This window comes from Oxyura jamaicensis, chromosome 3 (assembly GCF_011077185.1).
Source record: "Oxyura jamaicensis isolate SHBP4307 breed ruddy duck chromosome 3, BPBGC_Ojam_1.0, whole genome shotgun sequence".
Taxonomy (NCBI): Eukaryota; Metazoa; Chordata; class Aves; order Anseriformes; family Anatidae; genus Oxyura; species Oxyura jamaicensis.
The window spans coordinates 26450326-26473810 of NC_048895.1; the positions used below are offsets into that span (position 1 = coordinate 26450326).

Below are 23485 nucleotides of genomic sequence, written 5' to 3' on the forward strand. Positions count from 1 at the left end.
AGAGTAGATGGCAGTGATGTTGGAGGGTTCATTAATTATTGCTGTTACTGGTGTTTGGACAGGCAGTTGATATCATAAATGTCAGTCTGTCAGTGTGATGGGTTCTTTATAAAAAGAAGAAAACATGATTGAGTGCCTCAAAAGCTGTCATCAAACCAGAGATGAAACAGATTCATTTCATTCTTGAAGCGAGCAGCAACAGAGGAGGGCTTCTTTCTCCCTTACTAGTCTCCCATCTCTTTCTTCCTCCCTGTTACCTTTTCCTGGCACATCTCTCTGCTGGGCTTACAGCTCCCCACCTCTCCCCAAAATACCATGAAAGAGCCACTGTGATTGTTAGCGAAGCCAGGGGTATGCAGCCTGCATGCTGCACCTTGACAGGAGATTGAGAGAGACTGGGATTCAGCTCTGACAGTTATAACACAATTTATTTGGAAGATTTTGAGGGGGAACATGAATAACGAAGACAAGAACAGTGACAGTGAGGAGCAAATGTGAGCTTCTGTCCAAGGCACAACACAATTTCTAAGAACAGTACTCGTCATTTTTAGTCAAGCCTCCAGTTTAAATCTTTCTCAGATGAATTCATTCTCATATTTCAAATGGTAACTTGATAAAAAATGCCATAATGAGAAGTATCTGCATCCTCAGACATAGATTAGAAGAATCCTTATTTCTTAACTCTGAATTAAAGTTGCAATAGGGAAGTGACGATGGCAGAGTTACTTTAGCTGGGAAATTTATTTGTGAAATTTTTTATCTCTATTGTTGCTTTTCTTTGTTTTTCCAGGAAAATGGTACAATTTTGACAACTGCAGGTGAAAGGAAAGCATCCCTTTTTATCTCAGAGGATTTGTTGGTTTAGGTATAAGCCTAAAATGCAAGTTGAGCGTGGAAAATGTTTATTAAAAGCAGAGGAAGAGGTAATGCTTGTTGCACAAATCATCCTTTTAAGGAAAACCATCACTGACTGAAAGAATCCTCTTCTTTAGCCATTTTTGATTGCTTCATAGTTTATACTGAGAGTTTACCCTTAAGTCTAGTTGTAGCACTTTATCCTGTTCCTACTTTTTTTTCTGCAATCCAGGTAGTAAAGCTGGGAATGATAATTGCTGTTTTCTATCAGCTCTCTGAAGTCTCGTGTTGCAAGATTGTGGGTGCTGGAAGCTGTATTTTGCATCCAGTTTTGTTTGCGTCAGTATTGTGAAAGGCAACTTGATGTGCAAGAAAAGCACGCTGGACTGAACCTAAAAGTTCTGATTTCTGATCTGTACTTTCACCTCATTCCTTGTACCTAACCATAAGAAGACATAAGCACATGTATTGGTCCATTTCGTAGTGAGTGTTAGCTTGTGCTTGCGTGTTGTGCAGTCGGTAGTAGGACAGCTGCAACTGTCCCTGAGAGTTAGGCTAAGTTAGCTCAGCGTTAGCTCAGATACACATTTAAAAATCAGATATGTAATCTTTCATTTCTATCATATTAGTCAACTTATGTTAATATTCAATTAGTCATTACCAATTAACAGGAAATGTATATTTGAATATTGTAATTAAAGGAGTACTAGCCTGGCTTGAGGTAGCTATTTTTCTCATTAAGGCACACGACTTCATTAACTGATTAGACTCCGGTTGGCTCATAGACTTGAATTCCATATTTGGACTTAGAACGAGCACAGCACCATGTTTTCCATGGGCTCCATGCAGAATGCAAAATCCTCTTTTGAGAAGTACCAGATCGGCGTGTGCTTCCACAAGCACAGAAGTGTGGGAGGCAGCTATTTCAAAATAGCATCGTATCTGTTTCTCTGAGTGATGAATAAACTGCGAACTGTGTAGTTTTGGCAAGGGGGTGGGCTGTGGCAGAGTTCTCTTGAACCCTGCCTCAGCTCAGTGACAGTGTATGAATTGTGTATCGAAAGGTACATCCTGATACATTCAAGGCTAGCCCGCTTCTCTAGATGCTCTGAAAAATAGTTTCTATACGATAAGGTGGCTGCCTCGGAGTGTGAGTCGGGATCTCTGCCGTCTATTCAGAGGAACTCTCTCTTAAATCATCTTCTGCAGAGATTTAATTAAAGACAAGACGAGTTGTTCCATAAATGTGTTAATTCATTAGGCACTACTTTTCATTGTCAGTGTTCCTGCACAGCCAGGCATGCAGAGCTGGAATAAGTTACGTACTGAATGTTAGTTTAGCCCACATAGATGTATTTTGTAAGGTGTAAGCTGTAATCTATGACAGTGATCAAAAAGAAGGCTATATTGAGACATACATCAGATAGAATTATTGCAGCTTAATAAAAACTTATCACCTGTATACAGTGCAGAAAGCTGCTCACTTCTCTGTGAAATGTGAGATGCGGGGAGTTTGTACGTATTGAAAAACCCTGCACATTTTCAGCATATCTTAGCAGTATGACAGAAAGAAGGAAGACCCAAGTGAGGCAAGTTGCATATTTATAATGGCTGTAACATTGGCTTCCAATCACTGTAAAAATGCTTGAGACAAGATCTGAAACACAGGTAAGAAAAGTGAGTTAGTTTCTATTGCATGCGAGAAACCAGGGAAAGTTAATGGAGCATACCCTGGAGAGGGAGAGGCTAGCAGGTGTTCCTGGTCCAGCTGCAGTAGCTATTTGGTTTGGTAGAAGTGCGTAAGCAGTGGAGCAGTTAAAATCATTGAAATAACAAGGATATGGGCGGTGTCTTAGCCACAGTAGTTATTTCTGCAGAGTGATACCTGGAAAATTACTGTCTTTCTCAGCTCCTGCATCAGAATGTACTTTACAGGAGGTATTCAAGTTAGCCTTAAGGAAAGTACTTCAAATTCTGAAAAATGTTCATGGATAAGCCAGGACAGCTAACACAAAGTAGACATCTCTTCTGTAAGCACAGGACACCATGCAACAGAAATTTAAAATAAAGGCAAAAAGAAGTTTGATAGGGTAGAGCCCTGACAAAGATACAGTTACTGTGTTACTTGTAGATTATTTTCCTTTAAAAATGGGTTTAAATGAACTAATGCTTTTTGTTTTTCCTTGATCACCGTCTTGTGCTGGAATGCTGACCCATTGCAATAATGGCTTTCAGCAGTTGGTCTCAGTGCAACACTACTACGAACAATGTAGCTTTTAGTACAGTTGGGATTAAAATTATTCTCGGTTTCTATTAAAAAGAAATACAGGTTTGAGTCAGCTCTGCACAGCCTTGGGAGGGGAAATGCCTGTCTGACCTGACCTGACTCAGACTGCAGAGCAGCAGATCTGCTGAAATCCACTGCCTCTGATAAGCCACAAAAATAAGGTCTGGGCATTGCAGGTTCCAGCCAGTACTGCACATTTCCTTCAGGACTCTAGAGCCCCAGCCGAAACACTATACATTGTTCAAAAAAAAAAAATACATATAAGAAAAAAGCAGCACTATGTTGCCTGAAGTAATCACATTCCTGAACTTTAACTTCTTAAGGAAATGTTTTTTAAAGGGGCCTTTCATAGGTTAAAGGGTAAATTTGAGTGGTAGCAACTTACCTTGAACTGTTCACTAGCACCTGTGTGGCAACTCTGACCCACAACAAAATGCCAACACAGATCACTGATTTGCTTGTTTTTGTTTAAAGCAGCACCTCTTGATTTGTATCTTCGGAGAGAAGGATGTTTTCCACAAACTATTTTCTTACAAGCAGAAACGTATATAGACCAAGTTATTAATGCAAATGGTATTCTGACTAATTCTTTTAAAATGGCTGGCACTTTGGATTTAGAGCATGCATGTACAGGTTGGTCTTCGTTTGTATTGTTGGCGTATACTAATTTACATTTAAATTGTTATCCATGTGGAAAGAGAAGGGAAGCATGGTATGGTGCTTTCATGTAATGCCTTCAGTCATAAGAGAGACAGTTTACACGCTGTGCCTTAAAAATCTTCCTTCTGCCCAGGGAGGAAATAGGTCGAATCTGCTTTTGATTGTTTTTCATCAGAAGCCTAGTTCAGTTTGTTTGTGGAGGGAGAACGAAGGCACATAGGAGAAACTAAATGAGATGACAAATGAAGCCTGCAATTGTTTAGGATGGTTTGTACTCTACATGCATCTGTATGCAACCTAGCCATGGCTGGAAGGAAGTTAATCAGTTCACTTTCTATTCAGTATTGTCAACAGGGAGAGGTTCTTACAGGGAACAAAAATAATTTGTCCCTTACTTGATGCTCATGGTGATTGTTCAGAAAATGTATGCATGTGATAGAATGGGAAGTATCAAGCTGCTTGGTGGTGACCCCAGCTGAAAGCAATATACCTTCAATCTGCCCGAAGGAATGCCTCAGCGAGGAAGTTCTAATGTTTTTCCTAAAATATTTGTGAATACAACAGATTCACAGTCGGAGAGTGAGGCTTCTCCTGTGAAACGGCCACGGCTACTGGATGACAGTAATGACAGGCCTGAAGAAACCAGTCGATCCAAACAGAAGAGTAGACGCCGATGCTTCCAGTGCCAAACAAAACTGGAGCTAGTACAGCAGGAACTGGGATCATGTCGCTGTGGTGAGTACTGTCTGTCAGTAACCTCCAGCTTTCTACCACAGCGGTGCTCGAATCCGTATCGGAGGTGGAAATACAGGGAACCCTTGCATTTTACATCTTTCAAAGGTATCTTAAATAGAAGCTATAACTTCCGCTGGTGGCAAAAAGTTATAATTAGTTCCTGCCTGTCTAATTTCCTCTTTAAAATTTTAGCCCTGCTGTACTGACTTGTCTCAAGAGATCTTAGATATTAATGAGTTAAGCTTCAGAAGTCCCTGTAAGGCGGGAGAGTGCCATGCTCACATGACAGAAGAAACACAAAGCACATCAGTGAATATGCAAAGATGACAGGTTTCTTACAGAGCTTACAGAAACATAGGTCAGCACCTACATTATGCATTTTATAATTACATTAGTATTAAAAATTTGAAACAAAACAAAAAAAAACTTCTAATTGAAAATGTTTTTCTTTTTATGATCAGCTAAAGAGATGGGGGGGAAGGAATTGTTGTTCATGAAACACTTGATATCATTCCACCTGACTTTTCCCTAGTTGATGATGTTGTTCAGTTAAGTGAACTGAGGGTGATAATTTCATGCTGGTAGCTAATGTGGGGTTTCATATTAGATACAAAGAATTTTTCTGGAACAGTAAATTTGACTAGATTCTGGAGGAGATGCCCTCTCCTTTATGCAACAGTTGTGCCCATAACTGGTTTATAACATGCTCATTGGAGCTACTGATAATGCATGTGGTAGTTTTACCTGCTAATTATTTTTTTCATATAGTCATGTATTGAAAGCTTACGCTTGCACTTTCTGACCATGTTTGCATTGATACATTTGGAAAAGTTTTAGTTGCTTTATTGCATCTCAGCAGGGGGATAATTGCCAAAGGATTTGCATAGGCAGGTGCAATTCACATAGCGTCTGTGCTCTGTAGAATATTGTATTAAAATGTTTTCTGAGTAGAAGGCAAGTCCATCTGAGCAACGGTGGGAAAAGAAAGGATTGGCTAAGCTGGTTACAAAGACTGAAATAATGAATTCTCTATTCAATAAATAACATCAAATGAAATGATGGAGAGCTGAAAAAAAATCCATGTCATCCTTTGTTCTTTTCTTCAATGTCTGTCTGTAACCGTTAGAGATAACTGCTGTATGCTCTTTTGGACATGAGACAGGCTCCATTTCAAACACTGGAGCGCTGCCATAGAACTAACACACATTATCTCTGAAGCCACCAAACATGAAACCAATGACTGTAATATTGAAATTCTTATTATGGAAATCATGTCTGGATACTTTGAGGTATCCAGTAAGAAAATATATATATATATATATATGTGTTTTAATCAAACTGTAGAAATTCAGTACTATCAATGACAGTTTGGTTTGGCTCTTTCTGCTCAGACTTACAGCAGCAGTTTCTGCTCTTCATCTGCTTATGATGCATATCAAATGAATGAGGGTGCCTGCAAGTACCTTACTGAAATAGACAGAAAAATCTTCCCTAATATTGGGAGTAAGAGAGCCTTACAAGTTTGGGGAGAACTGGAGAGAAAATGACTTATGTTATTATATGCATTACATCATTAATCTTTCCTTCATTCTAAAAAATGGGAGCTATGCAAGAGCAATGAAGTTGAAAGCAACTTTTAGAAGCCCTTCCATTGATTAATAATGTTTTTAAACTTTATTTAATAAGACCCTTTTGTCTTGTCAAACAGGGCACAACCTGTTTAAAACAAAGCAGAGATGGGGCTCATTCTTTACACCTTAGACTTCATGCCTGATTCTGAGTTATTTGGGAAGCTGCTTTGTTGGGTCTACTGCTTCCTGTAAGACCTGTCCAGAGAGAGGTGGTGCTGTTGAACCCGTTCCCTTGATACTACAGGGAATTTTATGCAGATTTGACAGTGCTGCAGGGCTTGGCCTTGAAGAAAAACAATTTACTACTGAGTAGGGAGTTCCAGTAAGGCTTCTTTAATATCAAACTCAACATTTTTCAGCTGTAGAAAGGATTGTTTATTTTCGTGCACGCATACACATGTACTTGGAAGAACTCTTTTCATTCTGCTTCCACTCTGTACGAGTTATTAACTGCTGACAAGAAATTCACATCTCATAAATAATGCTTAAGAACCATTGCTATATAAATTGAATGTGTTATGAATTGTGATGGGCCTTTTTGTAGCATTCTGTGCCTAGAGCAGGAAGAACAGAGGATGTCATTTTCATTAATTTCTAATGAGGTGCCAATTAAAGGCAAGGAAGGAACTCAGAAGGGAAGAGTCACAGAGCTCCCCTGAATCCTGTGCCCCGGGGCTGTCAAATGAGCGTGCTGCCAAGCCTTCTCTGAAAGTTCCAGTAAATTACAAACTCATCTAGAGCACACACAGACAAATTCAGCTTCCTTTTGATCTTCAAAAGAGCAATTTGTAAGACGAGTTCTGAGCCTTTTCACACAGCGAACTGGGAGAAGTGATAGGAATTGTTAATTGCTGATGCACTTTGTAAGCTTCAGTGAGAAAGAAATTTTCAAATGAGTTCTCATTTTGTGCCTCTCTGACTGGGTAACCTTTAAATCAACACTACTAGACAAAACGAGTTTCATCTGAAACGTTTCTAGATGACAATTACACCAGGCGTGTTTTCCAGACAGCGATATTCTCTAGTTTGGGTTGGACCTTTCAATAGTTCCGTGTCTTACGATTTATAATGCCTATATTGAAATAATGTATTTATTTAATACTAGCTGTAGCAGGCAATTGGTTTTCATCAAAGAATTACAGGGGTCATGTTTTTGAAGTTGCATTCTATTATAGCATTTCCACTGGAAGTGTAAGTCGTTTGAAATCGATCAGCTAATCCTTGATCTCAAAATTAAGACATCCATTCAGCGATGTGATAAGCAGGCAGACATCACAAACTCAGTTTAAAACTAGGAGCAATGAATTTGGCAGTAAAAGTAGCTATATAACACATTTCTGGAAATGTATTTCGGACAAGGCAGGTTTTTGCACTATATATTTATGGGCCTTATCTTAATTATCTGACTAGATAAATATCGCTACTAAATAAAGTTGTATACATTTTCCAAGGACTCTGAGTTGTAAATTTCTAAGCCGTTGAAGTTATGTGCACAGAAAACACTGCTTAATTTTATGGCAGAGGCTTAGTACTGTACAGCAAAAAAGAGTTGTGGTATCACTTGCTTTTTAAGGGCAAAACACAGAAGTCCTTAGTGGTCTTTAGTAGTGTTGGAATTATGTGAGGCATACAAGGATGTTGTAGGAGCTCATTAAAGGAATTTCACATCTGTCGTGTTAGATCCAGTCCAAGTCAGCAATTAAAGAGAAGTGAATACCGTGTGCTGGCTCTTCAGCAGCTTGTATAGAATGTTTTGCTATTTATAGGCCACATCCTAATAGACATGTCTGTAGCTCAGGTTCCACCTATGCAGAGCTGGGTTTAGTTGTATCCTCTTGCAGTCAATGGAGTGGCTAAGATAATGTGCCCTGGAAACTAAGTGTATTTATATTCTGGTGGCAGTGCCGTGGAGAGATCTGGTGCCTGTTGCTGATCTGGTTGTGTGCTTCTCTGATAGGATTCTATTTTTCTGTGTTTTTTTTTCTGCCTGTTTTAGGCTTTGCAGTATACAACGTTCTGGGCTTGTCAGAGATGGCATTGAATGTGACTTTAATGCAAACTGGATAAATTCCTTATTAAAGTTTTATTAGAAGTTGGTGAAATACTTCATCAAGACGTGATCAAAGTGGATAAGATTGCCTTGCTAAAACGGTTTCTAGTTCTAACATGTTTAATAGCAAGGTGATTGCCACAGCCACAGCTTAGCAACACAGAAAATCAAAAGATTGCTTGAATAGTTTATAACTCAATTTGTACCAGACTAATTTGTGGTTTGTTTCCCATAAAGTTGTTGCATGCAAACACTGACAATTGTGCATTCTTTTCTGAGAGGGAACAGTAAGAAAGGAAAATAAAGAAAAGAGGCCATAGTAGTACAAGGTGCACACGGTGCATAGTGCAGATGGCTAGAATGACAAATCCATTCATACAGAAAAGGACTTGTTAGTGTTAGGTCAGAGGTTGGACTAGGTGATCTTGAAGGTCTCTTCCAACCCAGATGATTCTGTGATTCTGTGAAAAAATGAAAAAGATAAAAGAGAAGCTAAAAATTCATGTCAGGTTTTCACGTTAATGTCCACACAGGTATCAGTGCACCATGTTCTTTTGTATGTGAACAGTGATCATGAGGCTACTAACAGGAACAAAATTACAAACTTGAAAAGTCACTTGAAGAAAGTAGCTCAAAAGAAAGTTGACTTTAAGGTGATGAGGGAGTAAACCTGTTGGGAACACATAGCTTGCACTAAAAACAAACCAGTGTTTTATCTGTTGCAAAACATGTTATGTCCTAAGCCATCTCCTTACTTAACTCTGGGGTTCTAAAGATAATTTGCCACTTGCCAACAGTTGAAAAATACATGGATGTTTTGTTAGCAATGCAAAGAACTTAAACTGCGTTTACTCATTAATGTTTTAAAAGGGGATCAACCAATGTGAGAAAGCATTATAAATGTAAAAAACTGTAGTCCCATCAGGAAAATAAATAAACTGTTTGGTTTTTATTGTTTTTCTTTGTTTGTTTTAAATATTTGGCAAACATTGCCATATCTATTTCAAAAGCTTGTATTGTTATATATGTGTATATATATTTACATATATATTCACACATATATGCCTATATGTGGATACATACATGCACACATAAGCATAGTTAACAGGCATAAAAAAAAGAGCTTCGGTTTGTTAAAATGCTTATTTTTCCACATCCTTATTTGTATTTCATTTCTGTATAAATGTACAGCAGCCTGGTTGTCTTCTTTTTCTTGCCACTGTTTAAGTGTGTTACTTCACTTCTGTTTGCTCAGCGGAGAGGTAAGAGGGAGATAGGAACAGACAGGCTCCTATCAAGCACCGAGCATTTCTGTTAGCCATCAGGAACAAAACGCATTCTTGCAGAAGAGACTACCATTTCAACAGATAGTGTGGCAGTGAGTCTCACTGTGATTCACTAACAAAACAGGTGGAAGAAAAACAGCTGCAGATTCTTAACTTGTATAACAGAGCTGCTTGTTCATAAACACAGGAGATGAGGCACTTGTTTGGATTGTGCCAGAATAAATTTGGAATGATTTGATTTACTCAGTTAATTTAGAAATTATCTTCCAAAGGACGGGAAGAAAGAAACAAACTTGGATAGATAAGCAAAAAGAAAAAAAAATGCTCTGACAACTGCTTGATCTCTGTACAAAATAGTCCAACATGTTTTTAAAATAATGCTTCTCTTAAAACTTACTAAAATACTAAATTATGGTTCCATTTCTCTGGAACCTTTTCGTATGCAGAAGAATTTGGTACTGGTAAATTCACTTTCCAGATGGGTAAGGTTTATCTGGTACAAGCCAAAATGTCTTCAGGACATTATTATGTATTGCTGTAACAGATGTATAGTACTTCCATGGATTAAAATTAAATACACACATTGCTTCTGGAGGTTGAGTCAACCCGCTCATTAATAAGTACTAAAGGAAAAATAAATCTTATTAGTAACTGGCAACATACTATAATTCTGCCTTTGCTGACAAGCCGTGCTGCTGTGACTTGAGATGTGCCATATTCAGCTGACTTATGTTGGCTGGGCAGCTCAGCGGTTTGCTCCCAGAATAGTACTTTTGCTTCAGCCACTCCAGTAATGCCTAGCGCCTTAGCTTACATTGCTGCAAGCATTTTAAAAGAGTTTGAACTCAAACTCAAAGGGATTTTTTCTTTTGTTTTATTTTATGAAGATGGTAATTGAAATGATGGGGAATGGAAGCTGTTAACTAGTATTGGTCTCTCTCAGTAACACCTGTTCTGAAAATCCTAGAAATGAAACAGTGAAAAGCAGTTAACCTCCTGGTGTGTCATGGGTCCCAAAGATGGGACTCACAAAAATGCTGTAGTGTCTTTGTTTCAGAAAAGCTGTCTGCAGATTTAGAAGTGCAAAGGGAGTTCATGGTCTGCTTGTAGTTAGGAATCAAAAGATCCCATTTGAAAAGGTTCTGGTATATTCCCCCTGCTTGTTCAGCTAGCGGGGTTGTGTTACAGCAGGTACTGATCTTGATTTCTTCCACTGTGCTACCTAAAGATCTGCAACAGGCAACTCCTTTGATTTAGTAATGCATATCGAACCTGCTGGTTACCTTCCTACAGTCCTGATCAATAAATGTAATTGAAATGGGTCAGTTGATCTCTTAAGTCTTCCTTATAGTTCCTTGTTTAAGAAAAAAAAAAGTTTTATTTTGATGCTACCGATGTAGTAAGTCCTTCAGCATATAACCTTCAGGGAGTTTTTGCGGAGATGGTACAAATGTGAGGAAAAAATAAGCGTTTTGTTAATGTGCTGTGTTAGGTCTCTGCTGTCAGTTCCCATACTGCAGTACGAAAAGGAAGAAGCGTATGCATAAAGTTAAAGATGATACATTTTTTTAATTGTCTTTTATACCCAAGGGATACGTGGCCTAGTGAACTTGAACATAAAAATCTAGCTGAGACTACCTTATTTCTAATTCAATCTTCTTCAGTAGCTTTAGGGAAGTAATTGGCTCAGTCTCTAGTTGTTTTTTTCTTATCAGAAAAAAATAAAGATAAAAGCCACTTACCTGCCAGATGTTAAGGGAATCGGGTTTTGAAGGTTAAAATGCTCTACCGTTTCTAAACAAAGCTCTTCCTTTACGCTGGTGTTATTTATCCAGCATCTCACAGGCAGGTCTAGCTGCACTTAGAAGGCTGCTGGTGGTTGGCAGGAGTCCGCAGCAGCCTCTTCTCAGAAGGAAGGATATGGCCTAGAAAGCATCTTCCTGAAAGTGAATCAAACGTGCCTCTGTCTGTGTGCTAACAATAGCTGCACGCTTAACATGAAATGAAAAGTTTCACCTAGGGAGGGGCTCGCAGCCATTAAGTGTTCCTGACTTCTTGAAGTCTTGCCCAAATATGTGAATAAATGGGGCACGGGGCATCCTGCCATATTCTGAACAAGCAGGAGGGCAGGGATTGTTGTGTAAGCCTTTTCCCAAAAAGAAAAAAGAAAGTCAGGGGGATGGAAATGTGCATCATTAAGTCTTTGTATTCCTTTATGGTATAAATACATCTTCTGAATGGAGCCCTGCTTTTCTCTGAGAGGAATTACTCGTGATACGGATTGCAGGAGGGTACAGGAATAAAGATTTAGAGGGAGCGGAAGGGGTAATCTAGGAGACACTGAAAGTAAGGTGTAAGTAGGGGATAAAGACCTAAAATAAATTTAATCTAGGTTTAAAAAAAAAAAAAAAAGTGCTTATCTCCAGTGATTTGGCCAACAAGTGAAGCTGTCAGCCTGTGGATCAATATGGTGCAACCTCTAGAAAGCTATTTCAACCCAAGGCATAAATAATATAATTCAGGAAGTATACTGAAAGTCAAACCCGGCATCATATTCAGCACGTGATGATTTGAAGTCAAAATGCATGAAGAACTGGGGAGAAGTGTTAGAATTAATGCAACATGTACAGTATGTTAGTATAGAGCCTTTCATTATTTAATCCAGTTCTTTCTTAGAAGCTGTATCTTTCTTGTGGTTTCATTGGTCCAAACAAAATGATACACATACATTATTAAATCACTCAGTATTGTTTGCTATTTTAATTAAATTACTGGATACACTTTGGCTCTTAATTAAATCCTTAGCTTCTGGGATAAGCATGTTAGGCTGCGGTGGGCTTGGTGTACAGAGACTTCTAGAAGTATTAATAGCAATCCATCTCTTTTGAAAATGTCCAACCCTATACACGAGGCCCTGCTATGATGTCAGGGTAGCTCTAGCATCCACCTGCCCTTTTTCAAGACTTTTTTTTCTTCTTAAAATTTCACATTACTCTCAAACCCAAATGTTCTGCCTAGGAAACAGATACTTGCATATGTGCTCACATAGCCTATGGAAATACTACTGTATGAGTGCTACCATTTGCAAAAGTGTTACCTCTTTATATCTCAGTTTTATTGGGTGTCTAGTCTTGGACACTGAGATGCCTTTTTGGCACAACTCTGCCTTCCTACTGCGTATCTCCCAGCCTCCATTCTGTTCTTTGGGTTCGTTCTCCCACATCCTACAGGGTATAACCTTATGAACCTTATTTTCAAGATCATGTGATTATTCCAAAAAGGAAATTCTTTACACCTACATAACATCTAACTTTTTAATTCTGTACAAAACTCTCCCCCACTCCCTTAAGTTATTTGTGCAGTGGTGTTACCCGTCTGGTACTGCTGTTGGGGGCAAAATATTTGATTTGAAAATTGTCTTTTTAAATTAAACCAGTTTTTAGCTTCAGTGCTTTAACAACTGCATAAGTCTCTTGAAGAATAGTCATTTCTATCAAGATGAACAAGAAAGATAGATTTCCCTCCCACCCTTTTTAAAATAGCTTTTTTGCTGATATCACTTCCAACAAATTAAGCTATCCTTCCAGTTGGAAGGGATGGGGGAGATGCATAAACATTGTTTCGGGGATAATTACACTCTTTGGGGAAATGATGTCCAATTACTGTGAGCAGTGCTGCAGCAGCATGTATCACTGCATGAGCTAATCTTCTCTGTTGGCTAATCTGTGTGATTTTGCTGTTTTGTCTAATATCCCGTAGATATGTTTACCTTTGAAAGATACGTTAAAATCTGTTCTTGCACTTTGTGTGGTACATAGACTTTATATAGAAATCTGCATATGTGCTCACTGTATTAGATGATACATCTTGAGCAGGGAATTTTTGCAGGGCCCTCATCTCTTAAGGCTACAAGGTTCCTTTAAGTTCTGTTTGAACCTCTGTTGATTAGAATTTCAAATCAGCAAGAAAGGTAAAATTTCTTATGAAGCACGTGAAGAAGCCAAAGCATACAGCGTACAATGCTGTACAGGAGGAAGTATTTGCCATTATTAAGGCTACTTTTGAAGAATCTCTGTACAGGGGATCTACACGAGTTGTTTATTAAATAAAATTTGGAAATGCCCTAAGCTGCAAATTCTGGCGATTTTGAGATTTTGACTGGGGGATGAAAAAATTTAAATGCTACCAGTGTGCAGGCAAGAAAGATGGTTTTAAAGTTTTAGAAGCTCCGGTGTTGTATGGTAGTTTTGACCTTCTTTTCCTTTACCTGCCAATGGGAGCTGCTTCGAACAAATGGAAGGGGTTGATATGGTATATGAGAGTCAGTGCATGCAATGGAAGTAAATGTCTAGCTTGAACAATTAAGAAGATTGATAGTTGGTGGTAATCAGAGACTTCATCTTTTCATGCCAGCAGTTATATTTTTGTATCTGAATGGCTTGGATTTTTCTAGAAATGCTGAAATGTTCTGTAGGGTCTGTTTTCTTCAGTAGATGGATCTGCCCTGTTAAGTATGTGACACGTGCTGTATAGAAAAGTCTAAATATTCTAAATACGCCCTTTATTCTTACAACAGTATGAATGTACAGAATGCAATGCGGTTATTAAAGGGTAATTGTGGGAGCACGCAACTACTTCTTAGGTAATATACAGGAAAATCTTTCAAACAGGGACACTGATAAATGCGTTTAAGCCACTTTGTAAATATGTAAGCTTCGTAAATATTTAAACATCTTACTTGGCATTTCCACTGCTTTTCAAAATCTGTTCACAGACAAGAAATCAGTTTTCCTTTAGCAGCTTTCTGAATGTTTCATCAGTGAGATCAAGCCCAGAATCTTGGCGGGGGTGGGAAGAGTTTCCTTTCTATTTCCTCCAGCAGTGTGTTAGAAGAGACCAGGACATCAAGCCTGGCCAAGTATCTCCATTAGAGTACTCACCATGTACTGTGCCTCTCTGGTGGTTTGTAGTAGTAGTCTGCTTAATGAGCATTTGTGCCATGCTTCACAAAGTCCAACCACATTTTGTTGAGCTTACAAAGAGAAAAAAATAACTTAAAAAAAAAAATCTGGAACCCTCCAAAATTACAATTTGCCTTTGTGTTGTGGATTATCAAGCCATTTTGTTGAATTGTTTCTGATGCTTCAAGTACTTTGCTGATATTTTAACCGCTTACTACGTTCAGAATTTGAAGACAAAGTTAAGAATTGAATTCAGGTTTCAGTTTAAATATTTTTCTTACCATTATTCCATATTCTAGTCTTGTCAGTGCTCCTGAATGTAAGAATGAGGAAAATGCAGTCTTTTTTTGGTATCACCCCTACGCAATGAACTAAGTTTGTTGTAGTCTGGCAATCTTAGACTTCCTTCGACTGATGTCTTTTTGCATGTCCTATGCAGAAGACTCACATATATGGATGGGTACAAATAAGGCAGAGCTGGTACACTTGTGGCTTTCGCCATTGATGCTCTGGTGATGAAATGGAAGTGAATTTCTAATGATCAATCATGAAGTAGTTTCTGGGGTTTCTAAAGGAACTTCTAAAGCTCCAAAGGAACTTCTAAGTTTCTAAAGGAACTTAAAGGTTTTGATGCACTAAATAATGTTTTTTCCAAGATGTTTGCATTAGAGGCCTGAGGTGTAGGTGATTCATAGTCTACTTCTAACATCAGAAAACAATTGCAATGCTGTGAGATGTATTATTGCATTTACTCGATTGACATCTTCAATGGTTGGAGTGGAAGCCTGGCATATTTTGGTTGATGACTACGGTAAACTAACTTTAGTTGGAAGATGGATTCCCTTTTCCAGTGCTCTTTTCCCTAGCAGAAAGTTATTTATTTTGCTTTTTAGCTATGGCATGGTAAAAGAAGCATTTCTGCAATAACATCCTTTAGGGGAAACAACCTGTATTTGATATCTTCCAATAATGAACTTAACAGTAAATATACCACAAGAGCTCATTAATCTAACTGTCCTTTATATCCATAAAAAGGAGACTTCTCAGGACACAAAGTTTCTTCTCTAAATCTAGATTGGTTTTAAGGATCAAAACAGAAGCAAATATATTGACCACCTGTCCCAGTGCACATAAGTTAGTAATTTAACTGTTGTAAAAGCTGATGATCCTGAGACTAGACAAGGCATTAGTGCACACGCAGACTGCAGAATGTCCACGCTGATGTCTAGACCAGAGAAGAAGCCAGGAATGGATAGAGCAGTTATAACGTAATTGAAGAAATCCACTCTGAACTAATGAAAAAATGTTCCAAACTAGTGTTATTCAACTAGCTACCATGTAGCAGTATTCAGATTCTCTAAATTCTAAATAAAACTTAATAAAAAATAAAATAAAATACAAGTTACAATCTACAAAGTCACTTAGGCATTTGGAATAATGGGACTAATGATCTGAAGTCTGGTTTGGAAATGAGGCTTTAGAAGATCCTTATTGCTATTTTGAAAAGAATAAACTCCTTCATTAAGGATAGCTAATTTATGCAAACCTTCCCTTCGTGATGTTGAAAATGCTTGGGTACTCTTTCATTTATTAGGTATTATCAGTTCTAGTTAGCTATTCATATTTAAATAGATACATGAATAGCAGGTTTAGATCATTTAGTTGCTGCAATTAGAAACACTTTTCCCTCAGACTGTAAATTAGCAGGATCAAAAATGAAAATCACCTCTCCTTCTTCGGGCAGTTATTGAAATTCTGTTCAAGAATAAGGAAATATTTGATGAACAGAAGAAATAAATTGTGTGTTTCATCTGGAATGAATATAGTGTATGCTACAGCTTTTCCTGTATGAAAACAGGTGCTCTAAAAAGAACTGAAAAGGTGTTTGATAAAGATATGACAAAGTAGAGAATAGATAGTATTTTCTTGGGGGAAGCAGAGTAGAAAGGAACATCTTGAAGCTACTGTGGTCTAAAAAAGGCCAGGAGGCTTTGTAGAAGGTGAGGAGATGGTGCAGCTGAAAGGCTGTGTTCAAAAGTGATAAATCATCTTCTAAATGTATTTCCTTATTAGATTTGTTGAACTTGTCAAAAGGGTCTTACTGAAGCTGTGCGGGGGATTGTGTATATATTTGGTATCTCCTTGAAATGACACTAAACAGCCTTTCTGCATGTGCTTGTTAACCAAGTGGAGAGGATCTGTTAAAAATAATAATAATAATAAAAAAAATCAGGATTTTAAACCAGTCTTTACCTATTGCGGACTGAAATGACTTCAGCCTGATCCTTATCTGCAGGATTTCTTGCATCTGCTTGTCACATCCATTGCAGATAAGGTGATGGACTTAATCAGTTCTTGAGCCAATCCAGTTGGTGTGTTCTTGTGCCTACAGTGGACACTGGTTCAGTAATTTGAAATCTTATTTCAAAAATAATGAAGGGAAGCCTTCGGTCCTCGCTTTCTGTAAGAGAGAATTGAGTGGAAATGCCTATTCAGCATTGAAACTCTAGTCTGAGGACATTGTCATTTTAACAATCAAACCTTGAATTTCTGGCACCTCACGGAAGATATTCATCACATTTCAGTGTGGTATGACCAGATTGAGATTGAAGTAGAGGCAATGATGACAAGGAGAGAGTGTTATCTCAATTCAGTCTGCCTTACATCTGTATTCCTGAACTTGCACGTACCGATACAGAAAACTTGTACTTTTTGCTTTGTTTCTAGAACTGGGTTTCAAAATCAGATAATAGACATGTCTTTCTGTAGCTGGTGCTATTGAAACAAAGAGCAAAGATGAATCCATTTTTCTTCAGTTGTTTTTTTTAAACATAATTCTGTGTGTGATACTTTGTCCTTTTCCATTTTCATAACAATGGCATTAACAAAAAGGTAGCCTGTTGTTCTCTCATACAATTGATGTTTTATAGTTCAGGAGCTTGAAATACTTTACATACACACGTATACAACAAACATACACGGCTATATGCATATACTCTCAATCATTCACTCATTTTTATTCTTTTCCATCTCAAATGTCATCACTTCGTGGCTTTAATGTCTTTTGAGCATTCAAGGAGAGGCAGTAATGTAAAGCATTCAGTTGGGAGGCAGTGTGATGCTCTTTGCAGCCATTATTCAGGAAAACTGTTGCAGCCTAGGCAATAGCATACCTCATTTCATGTACAGTGGACTGCATGAGCCCTCTGGCTCTGTAACTCTTCTCACTACTTTATCATCCTCATACTACTTACCGAATTCATCTTAGAGATAAGGAATTTGAGACAATTTCTGTACTGTTCTAAAGCCAAAAAGCCGATTTTCTTTGTAGACTAGAAGGAGGTGGCTGCTGGAGATGACCCCCTGGATAACTGGGCAACATTGACTAGCTTTAGACAAAGAGACAGTAACCTACATCTTTTCAGCTACAGAGCAAGATGATGTGGCATGACGCGTCCCTGTGTCGCATGCCTGAGGACTTCCTCTTAAATGTAAGAGGATGGCAAAAAAAAACCACTAGTGTGACTAGAGCTTTGAATTGTGTTGACAAATATGCAAGAAAATGCAGTAAATAATCAGATATTTGTTAATGCCATGTCAGCAAAGTAAGTAAAAACTTGATCTTTGAGAACCGAGTAATCCCTCAGTAGGCAGTATCTCCCTTCTGATTCAGGTAAGGTTCTGCCACTTACATCAAGTCATTAACTTTGCCTTTTTTTTCCTCTCCCTCTCCACACAGGTTATGTGTTCTGTATGTTACATCGCCTGCCCGAACAACATGACTGCACATTTGACCACATGGGACGTGGGCGTGAGGAAGCCATTATGAAAATGGTGAAACTGGATCGGAAAGTAGGAAGATCTTGCCAACGCATCGGCGAAGGATGTTCCTGAGTGCAAGACTGCAACCAAATGCTGTTCTCTTAGTTCACTAATGTTAGCCTTATTTAGGACAAAGTCAGCCAGACACCTTGTACTAGGCAAGTTTCAGACTACAGCCAATCAGTTTCCTTTCTTTAGCCAACCGTCCTGGTACTGTAGTTTAGGGGATGATGGTGGTTGAAATTGATTTCTGGCTGGTTACTAAGGTGCCTGCTAGCCACCGTATACAATTAAAACATGAAAAAATATTATTTTTTGAGCATGGCTAGTGGATTTAAACAAAACAAGAAAAATCCAAAGGCTTCTGTTATTGCTGGAGTCACTGTAAAAGCCTTACGCTGGAAACATTCCAGCTGCAGAGTTAAAACAAATAGTTGTGTAGAAGCTGGTGTAAAAGTTTGCTATGCACATGGCTTTCGGACAAACTGTTTAATGTGCAGCCTTTCACCTCTTCACTTCTAGTTAATCCTGAGGAGGTGAAACACTACTAAGAGCAGCAACTGCAGCTGCTTAAGCCCAGAAGACCTGACTGGTCACTCGTGCCTTCATCGCGTGTGGCTTTTGAGTTAGGCAGTGTCACCAGCATCAGGGATTCTGTTGGGGTAGGAACATCTTTCTGGTTCTTCCCAGGAAGCCAAAAAGAAAGGGGGACAGAGATTCTTACAAAAAATTTTTATATCTATCTTACTATAAGGAACCTATCAGGGTTTTTTGTTTTTTGTGTTTTTTTTTTTTCTTCTCAGTTAAATTATGATCTCACTTTAAAGCCAACTCCATCCCAGAGCAGTAAATGGTGCATACATTTTACATGGCATCCACAGAGATTCTAAGAATCGTGTGAAGATTGCACGTACATTGAGCAGTGCAGCCATTCCCACCGGCCGAAACCTGATTGGCTCTCGTTTGCCTTTTGCTAAGTGCAGGTATCTGATAATTGATCAAATAAGGCTAATTCACAGCACAGTAGCCATGGCTGGATTCTACAGACTGACTTTCTGTAGCTAGACTTATATATTGGGGAAAAAAAAAGGACATTTTGTAGCAAACGGAATTCAGTAACAGTATTGGGGAACAACCGGTGAAACACCCTGTATCAGATTGAGTTTGTATTCCTCGCTTCCAGAGTGTCAATGAGATAATCAAATGGGCTTCGTCAGCCCTGTTTCTATGCAGCTGAACGCTCTCATGAAAATCTCTGCCCGCATCTATTGCAAAGCAAGTATAGCAAGTGAATGTGAAAAGCATTACGTGGAGTAGGATGTTTTGGCTCTGTTTAGACCTATGGTTCTGTATTACGGTATGTCGCATTGAGCTGAGCTGAACTGCACCGGTCTCGTCAGTTTGTGAACAAAAAAGCAAAAATAATATTCAGCATGTCTCCTGCTGCACACAGGGTTTATGCAAGTAAAAAGGATTTGTACTCACGTGGCCCAGCTAAATCCCAAGCGAATTTCCCAGTCCATTAGTAAGGTCTTAATAATCAGGTAAATTTGTAAGAAAACCTGAGGGAGGAAAAGATTTTGTCTCATCTTAAATACTGGGCAGACAGAAAACATCAGAGGCGTGCAGTAACGTGTCACTTGAAAAACCCCAGTGTTCTGGGAGAAGGTTTGTATGAGTCATCCTCCATTCTACTTGTCGCAGGTAACTAACTCCGTAGAGGCCAATTCGTACTGGTACTCTGGTAGAAGCATTTAACAAGGAGATAACTAATTTCAAAAACAACAACAACGAACAACAACAACAACCCACATCTCCACACACACATTCAGCATCTGACTGTATTAGCATAGATTAACCACGAATCAGAAGTGTCCCATCACTATAAAACACAAGCTATCCAAAAGGCGAGAGTTTTTTTTATTATTATTATTTTTATTGTTATTATTCAAGAATACGAAACCAGCAGCAAACTCTTCTGTAATGTGCTGCATTGTCGGGAAGTGGTCCTGGTGAAAGGGACTGTCCAAGGATATTATTTGCATTTGCCGTGAAGAATTTATAAAAGCATGGATTTCAGCTGCTGCTGTGAAACGCACTTTCTTTTCCTACAAACCCCTATTCATAACATTTGATGGGCATTCTGATCAGTACACGAGACTTTTCTGCATTAATGCTGAAGATGCTATTTTGTTCCTCCTTAATATTCTCTTTAGACTTGTTACAAGTGCACAGATGGTTTCAAGGTGGCTCTTGTGAGAACACTACTTAAAAGTTCGTGTGAATTATGGACAATGTTCACTTTAAACAAAAGTTGGGGACGGGGTTGTTCCTTTGCAGTATCTGTTCTGTGAAGTTTGTTAAACGTAAGGAAAGCTTAAGTTCTTGTATCTTAAAAGAAGATCTTATTTAACCCTTTTGTGTTCTAGATTTACTTACACATGTAGCCTAGAGCTCAGTTTTAGTTTAACATTGTGAAAATATTAAAAGAATCTTGTAACTTTATTCTTTTTCCTCCTGCTAAAAATTAAACCAATCAGATTAAAGTTTGAATTCCTTTCTGCCTATTCCAACAGGTCTTGCTATTTTGCACCATTTCTGCTGCAAGTTCATGTAATAAATATGAATGGGGAAAATGCCAATGTTAGGCCAGTGACGTAGAGCTGAAATTCCAGTTGGTGGAAGGTGAACAGGATTTTCTGCCAGACTGAAAGGGGAGGATGGTGTTTTTGCTGCGTTCAAGTTTATTGATTTATTTTGTAAGCAAATCTGGCTAAATCTACTGTAGCCTGAGTATTGGTCAGCTTAATCGTGAGGTTAGATACAGCAATCAAATGAACAAGTTGTTCTTGCTCTTATCAAGTCAAATCTATACAGCGAACTGTGTGATTGGCATGGAAGTTTTAAAATGTCCTACGTGTTCTTTCATGTGTTTTGGCAACTTCTGCACCTACAGTAGCTGTATTCCAAATTACAGTGGGCTGTACTCACAATGGGTAACTGGAGGAGTAGCGTTAGTTTAATCATTTAGAAGCTAGACACTCAAAGGTAACAGAATGGAATGTATTAAAGAGAGAACAGCAAGGTGATTATTTACAGCAACTTTTAAAATTGTTTGGAATTGAAATTCTGCCTCATTCATGGGACATGTACACCCCTTCTTTCCTCTCAAATTAATACGGTACTTTCAACTTTAAATGTGTGTGATTCTTGAACAACACGGCTGTGCGACAGAAAAGGTAAGTTACATAAGACAGCTCTACCTTTTTTGTCAAGTTCCAAACCTGTAGCTGGCTGCAAGCCAAGGCTTTGAGGAAAAGTAAGACTTGTCCATCGAGGTTGCTACACCAGAGTCCATCTTTAATTGCACCTGCTTTCTGTTTTGAAGCAGCTCAGTGTCTTGGGTGAGAGACGATGTAACTGTGAAATGCGAGAACACGAGCTGCCCTGCAGTAGTGCACAGGCACCACCCTGACAGAGCCCTGCTGCCATTATAACAGTCCCAAAGTAACATTAACTGCTTTTATCTACTTCATGGAATGTGATTAATAGGTTCAAACCTTGAATTTTGCATGACTTCCTTCTTTTGAAACATCTGTAATCCACTGGCCTCTTGAATACAGCATCCTGTTTATATTTAACTTTGTGCTCATTGTGTTGTTCAGTTCATGCCACAGTCGATGCAGTTCCTTCTGTGACTGTGCTACAGCTTGTGTATAAATCTCTGAAGGGTAAAAGCACCTTTTTTATTCTTACAATGACTCTTTCATTACAGAGACTCACCAAGGAAAACTGATATTGATGGTGTTGCTAAAAATACGGGTTTTGTAACAGCCTTAAAAAATGCATCAGTGGCATAATCAGCAGCACCCATGCTCATAGCGATGCGTACGCAGTTAAGTGCCCAGACAAATGAATTGACATTTTCTTTGTCGTAGTGTAGTTACCGCAATTGTCAGTCATCAGTGGAACAGCAAAGAGAAAGTCTAATTGAAGTAATTCCTTAATGTCACAATGAGATTGCAGCCAATTTGTGCTGGAAATAATTTTGTATGCTCCTGGGTACTTTTAAACCTAGAAAACAAATGGAAATGTTTTAGACAATGCTACTTAAAAAGAACTGTATTTATTGGCACCAGATATTTATTTAATCACTCAAATACCTGGTTCTAATTCTGGTCACAAAATAAAAGTAATGTAAGCATTGAGCAATGGTTCAACACGAAAGCTGATGTGGCAGGAGCTACTGTATAAGTATACAGTTTTAGTGCAACCAGTTCACAATCTTAGGTGTGAGTGAGAGTGTGCGGCTGTTCGCCTTTTATTACAAAGGCCCACACTGGAGAGGAAAAAAAAAAAAAAAAAAAAAAAAAAACTGTGTAAGATTAAAATACTCAAAAATATTCACAGGTTCACAGGGCATGTTTTACATGCTGAACTCATGCAACAATGGGTTTTCTATCTCACTCTATTAGCAGCTTTGCCAGGAAAGCAAACATTAATGATGCTGGAAAGAGCCACTCTTAAATAACAGGTCTCAGAGACAGCAGTTACAAGGATATATTTTTCTGTCTCTCCTACTCTTTATTCACTTTCCATTGAGGCGTTCAGCATGTGCAGCCGGTCATTTGGAAGTAGTTGTGCTTGAACGTTGTTCTTTCTGGATTCTCAGCACTCACCACAGAAGACAAAGCATCAGCTTCGGTCCTTTTGCAAGCCCCCGTGCAGTACTTCAAGCAGATTGAAGTCTGGATGATGGGTTGTAAAAGTAGTGAAGTACATGAGGAGGCTACCACAGTGACAGGCTATTTTGTCTCCGTTAAGTTTCAGTTAATTGACGTGACTGACTTGTTAGGATGTTAGGTTTCTTCAAACCGTCCTTTGAAGGGGGCAGGACACAACCACAGCTCACACCCTCCTTCTGTTTTATTGCTCACATCCACCTCCTGCGAACTGTGTGCCTCATCTTCCAGTCCAAAGCTGAGGCAGGAGGAAAGAAGACACAAAAGCAAGAGGCAGAGGCTGCCAAGTGACTGGTACTTACTGCTCACGTCCACCTGGCCTCTTCAAATCAGCTCAGATCATAAAATGGCAAAGAGACAAATAATTACTTGCCAAACAGTACTGACCTTGCCTTGGTACTGCAGTGTACTGTTTTGCTTTCTCTTCGTGAATATACCACTTTAGAGTCAATTCCA

General features: G+C 38.7%; 1 protein-coding gene across 1 annotated transcript in view; it reads left to right on the forward strand.

The window, feature by feature from the left end:
- The window catches only part of ZFAND3 (zinc finger AN1-type containing 3), a 134245-nt gene extending 113385 nt beyond the window's left edge, over positions 1-20860 (forward strand). Inside the window, exons 6-7 of the mRNA XM_035320267.1 lie at positions 4367-4537; positions 18205-20860. Of these exons, the coding sequence (XP_035176158.1) occupies positions 4367-4537; positions 18205-18359 (326 nt within the window). The 3' untranslated portion in view covers positions 18360-20860. The remainder of the gene's footprint in view (positions 1-4366; positions 4538-18204) is intronic.
- The last annotated feature ends 2625 nt before the right edge of the window (positions 20861-23485 follow it).